Below are 11,455 nucleotides of genomic sequence, written 5' to 3'. Positions count from 1 at the left end.
CGGCTTTTATCCGAAAAATTATGTTGTTCTTGTTAGTATTTCTTTTTTTCTTGAAAACCGCTTTTCTTTTTAATTATTGGGCCAATTGCTTTGGAATTTTCAGTGGTTAAAGATTGTATTTTTTGCTAGACGGCTAGTAATTTTATTTATTTTACCATTCTATTTCTGTGGGCTCTATGTAATTCGTTTTTGTGAGCGATGAAAGCAACAAAATTGAAAAAATGCGCACTTTGTTCCGGTTCCGCTTCCTGGTGGTCACGTGGAGACAGTGATACCGGTAGTCTACTGTGAAAGATTGCATACCTGTATTACTTTTTTTGGCTTTAGTGTTCATATATTTGATCAATGCCCTCTTGTTTCAACGCCCGATGGACATAAAGAGCTATTTTATTAAAACTTAAAATGTAAGCTTACTTCTTCTAAGAATTTAATTATTTTGATCGTGCGCGTATTTAAAGATCTCGTTTGTACCTTTCCAGCAAAACACTTGGCTCATTAAATCAGCAGTGATAAGGGGATGTTTACATTAATTAAAACACACTGAATTTTAACAAAACAAAAAATTGACAATGACTCAACCGTGTGATTATATATATCATTTTAATTGCAAAAAAAATCACACTCATTATACTTTACAACACGTATTATAAATATTCAACATTTGCAAGGCTAGTATTCAAAACTGGTCCAAAAAGCTATACATAAACCTTCTTTCGTATTATTAATGAGAAATTACAAACCGAAAAAAGGCAACGCAGTTCGATCATTTACAAAAAAATGAATCAAAGTAATAATTTGAGCGTGTAAACTTCATAATTCAACCAATCACAATTAGTAGTTTTTAAATATTCGTCTTCTTTTACGTTCCGGATATTCTGGCCCTCGAGACTGCCCCTGATATGTTGTATGGAGATTGTAGTTTCTTGTTTCTACCTCCGACTGAGGCAAGTTTCTTTTTAGAGAAGATCTGCTTTGTGGCCTTCATCAATGTACTAATAAATCAAGAATGAACTAGTTTCAATGGTGACAAGAATATATAACCATCTCATTTCGTTATACCTAACTCATTTTTCGTACATTGGTCAAACTTTCATTATTGACAAATGTAGGACTCTTTATTTTGTGTGATTGAAACAGTCAATTATCTAATCGCTTAAAAACAATCTTTGCGAAACAGTTAACAGTCAGTTTATTTCGCACTTCAAGTTCATAAAAATTTACTTACTCAGAACCAAGGCTGTAGAAAACCGGATTTAGACATTCACTCAATCTCAGTAGCAGGTTACAAATAAATGTAAACCAACTCCTTGAGACCAGAGGAAATGTGTATATGGGCAACGATACAAGCACTCTGTTCACTAAAAATTAAATGCAATAGTCAAATTAGCTATCTACTCGTAACTCAAATGAGATATTGAATCAAGAGTTAGTGTAAGCATATTATGCTCAATCATAACATCCACATGAGGTATGATCTATTTAGTGAATTTTCTAACCCTCAATAAAATTACTCCAAAGAATTCATCTATATAATGAATGTACATAAACATCGACGTGTGAGATAAACAGTAAACAAAAATGCCATGCGGCTCTAAATCTACGTTAATGAGACCTGTGTGCCTGTTTTACTTAGTGTTTATGGGTTGTAGTAAGCGAATGAAAAAACTGAATTAACTTTTTACATCTCATAATTCCTCCCAATCATTCACTGTTAACACATTCGTGATGAAGCGAAGGTTAATACCAACCAGCGTTTCCTAGGTATCCCAGTAGAAATGAGAGAACAATGAGCGACACCTGAAGGATAGCTTTGTTTTCATTTCGTAATCTGTTGGGACTTGGTGTTCTCGAAACTGAAATTAGTTGTAGTGTGTTAAATCGAGGAAGACCATTTTATATTTAGAAAATGCCACACAAAAATGTTCTATATACATATAAGACTATTTCTATCAACGTTTTACATGAGTAGACTCACTATCACAATGGCGCATTCTGTAAATTGTTACAGCAAGATACACTGCACAACCTATTATTCCGAACATCGGTAGGAAAAACATGAACGGTACCGTGAATTTGTGCAGTTTTAAAGCTTCTTTCCTGTGAAAAAATATTAGAGGATTTCTCTATTAAAGACAGGTGGAAATTGAGATCTCTAGTAAATTATGCCATGTTTTGTAAACAATACTGAAGTGTTTACAAACTGAGATTGAATCCAACCTCGACTCATTATTGATATTTATTCCACATATATCAATCTTTTCCTGTGAAAGTAACATAATAAACAGTTTTACGTCTGATTTTCGAACTTGAAAGATCAGACATGGTACTACGTTTAATTTTTTCAAAGATTGCAAACATATTCCATTCGTACAAAAGCGGAGTTATAAGACTGCACCTACCAGTACTCTATTGAAACAAAATGAATTGATGTTTTAATAAATTAATTTCAATGAAATTGCTTTCTTGAAAAAACACATTTTGACCGGAAAATCGGATTATCGAGCACAATTGGAAATTAAAATACATGTATGTCCAAAATTCTTGGAATTAAACTGATGCGGCAATAATATTAAACAATATATATACATTGATTTTACAAAATCAGATTTATAAAATAGTTTCGTGCCACAACTCCACAAGGGATCTCATCCGAATTTAGGTATTTGTGAAATTTTCTAAATCCCCAAACCAAGAATAATATGAAGAAAATATGATTGTACAGAAAATTTCATTACATTATTACCATTCCGGTGGCACTGCAATGCAGCCCGAGTATTCTGAATCTGGTTGTACTGGATAAACAGTCGGAAATATATAGCGAAATATTGCTGCTGTTAAGAACACTTCCAACCAAATAACAGCAGCCGTAATCTGAAAATATAGATTTAGTAATATTCTTATGAAAATAGGTTTACGATTTAAACCAGTGGTCGGCAACCTTTTTCAATTGACGGACCGGTAAAGCCTGACCAAACTTTTGGCGAACCACCTTTATACAAATAAACTAAGCCTATGCAATAAATTATACGCATTAGGAAATTTACTAAAAACGACTGTTGTGCTATTTAATGCGATATCTGTATTTGTTGGATGGCCATTAACTGTTCCCATATTCGAGACATTGACACACGTAACATGTTTCTTACATCTGACCTACTTCGATATTATATCGTTTTTATAGTTATCAATATTGATAACCAGGCCTCACATTAAGATTTCGGGTTAACAATGCTTGCATCATATTGTTGGGAGATCTTATTCGGACTGATGAGAGACATTCTTATACGGGCGTAGAGAAAAAATTGACCCAGCAATATTGCGACATACTGACATGGCAATTGTTTATGAAGTCAGACTTGCTGCTCAATAGTGTTGTGCAGGGGTCGGCAACCTTCATGTTCTTGCGGGCCAAATATACACGTTTTCGGTAGCGCGCGGGCCGCAATATTTCCGCCTTCGAACAATCGCTACATTAATTAAACTTCAAATTATGGCGCATTCGCATTTCTGCCCTTCTATTGCTGTGTTGAAAGCCTGTCCCAATGAGATGTGTATGTGGCGTTTTTTTAATATATTATCCAACGATACATTGTTTCTATTTATCTATTATTAATGTGAAATATGATGTTTTTATGGCAACTCGTCGTCCAAGTGATGATCTGACAAGCGAATACGAAATTTAATCTAAGTTTAATGCATTTCAGATAAAGCTGCTCAAGGCCATATGTTCTTCCGAACGTGGACTTTACACTTTTTGCCCTAACGCACAGATGAGCTGTGGCGCAGTCCCGGGTTTCGGGATCGAATTTTCGACGACTCGTTTCGTAACGAGTTTAATTAAAACATTGAAACCCTTAATAACTGCGATGCTGACTGGGCATATCAAGCAAACTGGTTTTGTAATGCCCAAGAAAGAAAATACTTTTCCGTACAAGCACTTTGGAATGCTCGACCCTTGTCGCTCCGTTTTCCGGACATTTTTAAATTTTAAAAATCGAAATTAACTCGAACGACAACAACAGAAGCCACTTGTTACATAAGAAGCGCCGTACAGCAGCATTTGTCACCACATAAATTTGTGTAGAGACAATAATAAATTTGGGATCAATTTTTGTTTTATGTATTGAATGTCCAGTGGTTCGAGAGTCGCAACAGATTAGCTCGCGGGTCGCATTTGGCCCCCAGTTTGCCGACTCTTAGTGTTGTGTTTGTCTGGTTTACTGTTGGGTGCTGTTTTTTAGTTGTAGGGCTTGTGGTTAGATTGTAGAGGTTTTATTACGGCCTTGTCTGTTTTTGTGTCACCTCTCTGCGGACCGGCAGTAACCTTTCAGCGGACCGGCGATGGGCCGCGGCCCGGTGGTTGCCGACCACTGATTTAAACAAATTGACTAATTCATCTGTCTCAAATTGTGATAAAATCAAAACTCTATAAAATAAATAAATATACCGTTGCCAGGCTTGGTGTAAACACACGTTTGATACGCATTGGACACTTCATCGCATACAGACGAACAATGCTGAATATTAGGATATGTTGTACTGTAGCATATTCTGTCCAAACACGAACACTATGAGACAACTGAAACAAAGATAAAACATCTTGTTACAATAATTTTGAATATAACTATGTGCTAAGCAAGCGCAAAATCGTTAGGCGGATGCAGATGTGCCTACAGGCTTGGTATACTGTTCCCGTAGCAGCTGATGATACAAAGCAGTCCTTCTTGTTTCTACCTCGCCAAACTCGAAGCATCGGATTGCAAGATATGTCTGTATAGTTATCTGCGTGACATGTGATATTCTGCCAGAATACATGCTTGCGTTGAGATATTAGGGTGTAAAGAATTCCACGATTCACAAATCCAAATTTTGACCAGCGCCTATTGTACCTACAGTTTGTTGAACCATTGTGCCTGGTTTAGAAAAGAAACTTATTTCCACCAAAGTCTAATAAAATAACATTCTGAAATTCTGCCATTGTAAGAAATTAGTTCAAACCTCACGTCCATCCTACACAGTCCGATAATATCGTGAAACGGCTCATCTCGTTTGTCCTTAACGCAGGAGTTTCCATTTCACAAATTTCGCACAGTTATCATAATATAGATATTTCGACACGATTTCACAGGAACTCACTCAGAAATTAAAAGGAATGATCCATGCGCAAAGCTACGGGCGACCTCTAAGAGGTACTGACACTATAAAGAATTATAGTTTGAGATTGCGTGTTAGTGAATACTGATTAGTCGCGAGACTTGAAGCAGTTCGTGTCAATACGACCAGGAAAACAGCTATAAGGTAGAAAATTTATCTGGTACATTGACCGTAAACGAACTTGAGTTCACATCCAACCGTTTTTGGCGGCCGAAATCATTTTTCTGAGGGACAAGTTCCGAAAGTTTAGATGAACACAATTCATTATAGTATCTGTAAAATATGCGCGACACTCAAGTTAGATATTCATTTCAACCAGACAAAATTGGATGATTCTAGTTATCTTTCCTCCGATATTCCGAAATCAAACCGGTTTAAAAAAAATATATTTATTTAATTTTTTAATCAGATTATACCTTTCCTAATCATTGGGCCACACCTCTCTCGAGACTAGGAAAGGTTTTTATTACTTCGGGGTTTTCTGGTGCCATGAAGTTTAGCTTCGGCTCCGAGTTTTTGATGTGTTGTCGAATTCAACTTAATATCCTAGCCTGCCTGTAAATAAAATGTACCAATTCACGCAATTATAATTAATCAGGTATGGCGTCATAATGTATTTTACATAACTGCGAAGTACAGTTTTTCTCTCGCGTGTATAATATATATATATACACACAATATGAACACGGAAACTTTAGTCCTCGACACAACAACTTAAATGGAACATAAAAAATACAAATTTCGTATCGATTTTATTAAGAATGCGCCCAAAAAGCCTCCTATTTGGCAGCGGTGGAATTTTTCGTATGTGTGTGTGTGTGTGTGTGCATTTATCTGCATATTCAGAACCCATTCGTTTTGTGTAGGACCGTATTGCCGATCAGTCGATCGCGAGCTATTTCAAAGATTTTAGTCGATCTCGCGGTCGAAAGCAGATTGGCCACCTGTTATATTTATATACCATAGAATCGACCTTTTCTGTGTAGGAATCCGGCGTCCTAAATTCTATCAAAAGGTCAACAAAATGCTGGAATCCTCTTTGTCAGAATCGCAAAGTTTTCCAGTGATGAGGTATTCCTATTTAGTGAAAAGTCAGTTTATTTCACCCATGGACAATGCATCTCAGACTAGAACATGTTGTTACACGTACTGCAAAAGTGCTCGTCTTGTATTTGTGCAAAATATCGAGACTACAAATACCGTGCCGTGCGGTTTGTAAAAATTAGATGCAAAGCTATATTTGATACGAAGACAATTAACCTAAATGCTATTTGCTTTCATATGATCTAATATAAGAAAATGTGTACATTTGCTTTATCTATATCATTAACCATACTGTAACATTCTGGATAATCCTAACATTTCCTTCTGAATCTGCAGATCTAAAAGTTGAACTTCAAGATCAATTCATCGACTTGCAAAATTATGAAGAAACCAAAATAATTGTTACAGATATTTTGGTGTTAATTAATGGTCATCTGACAAATATTCACTCGTTTTTGACGTTTTTTTGACGACTCTTTTTTCACTCGTAGAACCGTTGAATACTTAATTTCTAATATATAGGCTATTCTATTTGGTAGAAAAGGGTGTTTCAGCCTTGGAGCTATCACTAGTAAATCAAAGAAATCGCTTTTGCATCAGCAGTTCATTTATATTGAGGTGAAAATACTTTCATTTAATTTATTTCTTTATAAAGGTTAGTTCTCTTTTTTTACGAATTCTGCATTGCTCCTGTACGTGGAGAAGGTTACTGGCGAAGGTACCGAGGCGATGTTGCAAAACAGTTTGAAAACTGTTGGTATCATATGACCTGATTGTACATTGATCAAAACCCTGATAACTTCATATATTCTCAAAAAATTACCTACTAGTTAGTACAGTATACTATGGCTCCTCGAGTAGCATTTATGTTGGTTTTTATTTGCAGTATACCATTGTGATTTGGATTTGAATTTACATATTTATCCCGGGGAGAGGAAAGCCGATAAGACGGCTTATTCATATGACGAACCACGGGCTCTCGTCCGGTTATCATTCCAAGTCGGGTATGGGATTAGTTATATTGTTTGTTTTCGGAAGCATGGACTTGGTGGTGGAGGAAGCCGTAACCGACCAGCGGTTACGTGAACCACCCAACGACGGCGAGGAGTCCAGCAATCCTCTCGCACATAACCATCCCTGCATGGGATTCGAACCTGCGAACCCACGCAGAGTAATTAGAGGTGCGGTGGCGAGCGTATTCCTAGCGCTTAGCCCGTTGAGCCCGTTGAGCCACACCGCCGCGCCATAATGATGCGCCGTGATGAAATAATATTGAAATCTTCACTGGCTTCTTCTGGGCAATTGCAAAACTCGATTAATCGACTGATTGTGCCCAAGTAATTTTTCTCAAAGTCATTCTTTAAATTTGTTCAAACATTACTGAATCTACTTTTACTGACTGCATGAAGCGTGCCATCATTTCGCTAAAAAAGCTCCTGTGTCAAACATTCAGACCCAAAAAGAATATCAATACAAGTCTTTTGACGTATATTACAACTTATTTGAATCACATGTATATCAAAATAGCCTAATACACCGTGCCTAATTACCATCCTCCAATAATTAATTGTGTTTCTTCAGTGAAATTATACACTACCGAATTGTTCACTTAAACAACCAAAGAATATACGTGCCCCGGATCGCCCTTATGCAGTCCGCAGCTTTGGAAAAAGAGGCGTGGACGGTCAGAGTTCGAGTGTCGAAATTAAGTTTGTGGTGATCATTTTTGCTATCCTAATTCAAGTCAGTTATCATTAGGAATTGTTGTTTGTGGTAACTGAGGCTCGAGAATTTGATTTAAAATCAACTTTCACAAAAAAATCTTTAAAACGTATGGAGTATTTCATTTGCATAGACATAGACGATAATCCATAAAGTCATAATTATACCCTATACGACCTGGTCTTAACTAAGTGATTAAGATATTGATGCTCAACAATATATATCTCATCATATATTTTGTATTATGATAATATATCCCATTAATTTTATTTTGAACGAGTAAAGGCTGACCAGATCGAACACAAAATTTTAGAATCGTCAGTGACCTAATATTGTTCCATCAAAAAAGAGCTAAATGTAAAATAAAGAAATCAAAAAGTGCATCTGCGAATTTTCTTACCTTACAAAAGAATTCTGGTCCAGTGTATGCCCTCAAAGACCATAACAACCTATAGGACTGAATAGAACTATTAGAAGCAGAAAGGAAATCCGAGATGCAAAGACTCACAAGAAGAATGTTGAATGGAGATCTGATAAACATTGAAAAAATCGAAAATCAGCTTTATTCTAATAGAAATACAATAGAAAATAAGCATAAAACATATAAGTATCTACTTATGCCACATATTAAACACGACTATTAAACCGTAAGGTTTTCTGTAATCTTCTGTTGTTGCCAAGGTTATTTATTGCACTCATCCAGTGCCGGTGTAGGTAGTGACTCGAAAACAAAAAATCTCCATCTGAATCCATAAATGTGTGACTACTTCTTTGAAAATTGAGAAAAACACACTTGAACTACTGTTTGCTCATGATTGGGCCAAAAGGTTTCAGTCATCGATGACGCTTAGCACAGAAGTTATTATTAATAACCCTTCGACAAATATTGTTGTCTGTTGTAACTGAGGCTCGAGAATTTGATTTAAAATCAACTTTCACAAAAATATCTTTGAAACGTCTTTCTAAAATTTATATGTCCCATTTGACTGTTCTATTTTTTGTTGTTGTTGGGGGGAAGGGGAGTGGCTGTATTATCATCGATTGTATTGTACCATATTCGACAAATCGGGAAATCACTGTAGCGATGGCTTTTATGAGAAAATAAGCCAGTAGTAAACTTATGACATTTTCGTATACAATTGATAGCAAGAAACTTAAATTTTGTCATAACTTACTTTTTAAGCTTTTCATTCTTCGTGATCACAAAAATTATTACCCCGTTTGCAAATACTCCAAACAGACCCAGAATGATAAATACAGAAAAGAATATAATACGTTGTGTGGGAGTAAATATCTCCGTTGAATACCTAAAAATTTCAACTTCATAAAAGTGGAGTTTATTATACCTTAGCTTAGTTAACAGAAATAAAATTCGACTTGTTCTAAATAATTGCTTGTCTAGAAAGAATACAGTTGCATGTCGAAAATGTATCTAACCCCAGATTCACAAGCTAATCATCTCTAAAAATTAATATTCATGGAAATATATATACCTGATAAAATTAAACCTATATACAATTTCGTTCCACAGAATATTATATTTCATTTTTCAATTAAAAGAATAGTGACACATACCAAGTGAAGGTATCTGAATCTTTTGTATTGGATTCTAGACTGCTTTCGAAGGTGTTCACACTTTCGTATGCACCGGTTGTATCCATGTTTTGAATGTATTCTTTAATCTTCTTTCACCAACACTCCAACAGCTTATTTTTTTTTAATTTTTTTTTATCTTCGTGGGTTAGTAGGATTTTAGTAGAAACTATAAAAACTTCTTACTATCTCAATAATAGTAGCAAGAACAGCACCCTGACTCTATCGTGGATACCAACATTTGCTGATACCTCAAAGATTCTTCGAAACGCTTAGGATTGTATGTACAGTGCAATACAAGAATAGTTCATCCAAGAAAGGGTTCCAGTATCATTTTCGTTACTAACACCCTACTTCAAGATATGGGCGAAATTTGTTTTGGGGTATTATGGGAGCAAATGTTAGCTATTGCTGCTGTATGAATTAACTTATCAATTTGTAAACGAAACGTACTACCACATAATAACTAATTGCTGAGTATATAATGGTACCTATCCCACGATGCTTAGCTAATTGAACGAAAGATATCGCTCCGATTTTATACACACGGCTGTACACAACTAAAAGCTAACAATTAGCATACATATAACATATCTTGTTTTCCATACATAACCATTACAGATAATACCATGTAGATGAGAAATAAATTCATTTATATATAAGCTCCCTAGTACCACACCTTTAGAAACTATCACTTCCTCGCCATTGTTATCTAAATATCACAAAATTACGCACCAATACATTCGAATTAACAAATTTAGAGGGAAAAATAAATACATCCATACACAAGCTCCCTAATACCACACCTTCAGAAACTATCACCTTCCCTCGCCTTAGTTATCTAAATATTACACAATTACGCACCGATGCATTTGAATTAACAACATTAATTTCGATGATTCAGTTGTTTCGGTCAAGATTACTAAATGGAAATCCTCATTATGTAATTAGAGGTGTAACATGATTTATGATACAGAGTTCGATATTTCACCCAAAATTTCATTGTTTTATTTTAATTCATAAGGAGAAATTTTGATAGTTTACTTGGCATTCTATTTCGACTAACCTGGTGCTCAGCTGCGGCCCTACCGGTACCAACATGAAACTATTATGGCAATTATTAAATTACCCGTTCAATGTCGATAGATAACCCGAACTGATACTTCGACCTGGACTTTGCTGATGACTTCGAGAAATCAAAAATTTAACTCTATAATGAAATTGCGTATATGTTAAACATTCTGGAAACTCTGTTGTAATTTTTAGCTTTAGACTTTCACTCAAAATACCCTTGTCCCAAAAATTCTCTTCTTGTATATTTAAGAATAGAGCGATGCGTTTTAATTTATTCCGAAAACAAAAATAACATGTTATGAAATCCTTATATGGAGAAAATGACAGACGGAGAGAGAAAACTCTTTTCGATATCAATGTAAGTACCATTATTACATTACAAGAAATATACATGATTATGCTCACGGGATGCCTGCACAGGACTGAACCTAAATAAAACGAAATTGTGCAGCATGCACCCCTCCATAGATAGGATATCTTACAAATTCCCATATCGTCACACTAATAACCGAATTGCGTAAGTCATTTTTGGCAATTTTGAATTTTTTTTTATTATAAAATAGGTATCTATGTAATGCTGCGCACCTGTCTGTTAACTCAGATTTTATTTTAAGAATTCCGAAGCCCATAAAAATGGAGATTTAGTATGACATGCACATTTGTGCAATTGTTTCGTCATAATGAATTATCATTGTTACCGCAGGACTATTGTGGCGTCACAAAGGCAAAAATAAGCTCGGCGAAGTATTTTCGAGTTTTTGCATCTCGGATTTCAGCTTAGCGCGTATTAATTTGAAATTATACCACAGTATAGGAAGACGTGTACTTGTGATATTCACTGTCCTAGTCCAATTCACCTTGGTTGGCT

General features: G+C 35.5%; 1 protein-coding gene across 1 annotated transcript; it reads right to left on the bottom strand.

Annotated features, from left to right (window-relative positions):
- Positions 1-654: 654 nt before the first annotated feature.
- On the bottom strand, positions 655-9,873 carry LOC144427422 (galanin receptor 2b-like). Its single transcript, XM_078116610.1, has 9 exons — positions 9,496-9,873; positions 9,096-9,227; positions 8,321-8,450; positions 4,448-4,579; positions 2,744-2,871; positions 1,976-2,097; positions 1,749-1,853; positions 1,226-1,358; positions 655-992 (listed from the first exon to the last, which is right to left on the bottom strand). The coding sequence occupies exons 1-9, from the start codon at positions 9,579-9,581 to the stop codon at positions 860-862; spliced, it is 1,101 nt and encodes a 366-aa protein (XP_077972736.1). The 5' UTR covers positions 9,582-9,873; the 3' UTR covers positions 655-859.
- Between the last annotated feature and the right edge of the window lie 1,582 nt (positions 9,874-11,455).

This window comes from Styela clava, chromosome 9 (genome assembly GCF_964204865.1).
Source record: "Styela clava chromosome 9, kaStyClav1.hap1.2, whole genome shotgun sequence".
In the NCBI taxonomy this organism is placed as follows: domain Eukaryota; kingdom Metazoa; phylum Chordata; class Ascidiacea; order Stolidobranchia; family Styelidae; genus Styela; species Styela clava.
The sequence above is the reverse complement of the archived record's forward strand: the minus strand, read 5'-3'. Positions and strand labels throughout refer to the sequence as shown.

Excerpts from the sequence above, each read along its gene's own strand:
- LOC144427422 (XM_078116610.1), bottom strand. The coding sequence starts at position 9,581 with ATGGATACAACCGGTGCATACGAAAGTGTGAACACCTTCGAAAGCAGT. Across the intron at positions 9,228-9,495 it reads GATTCAGATACCTTCACTTG|GTATTCAACGGAGATATTTA; the intron begins GTATGTGTCACT and ends TGAAATTTTTAG. Across the intron at positions 993-1,225 it reads TTCTACAGCCTTGGTTCTGA|TACATTGATGAAGGCCACAA; the intron begins GTAAGTAAATTT and ends TTGATTTATTAG.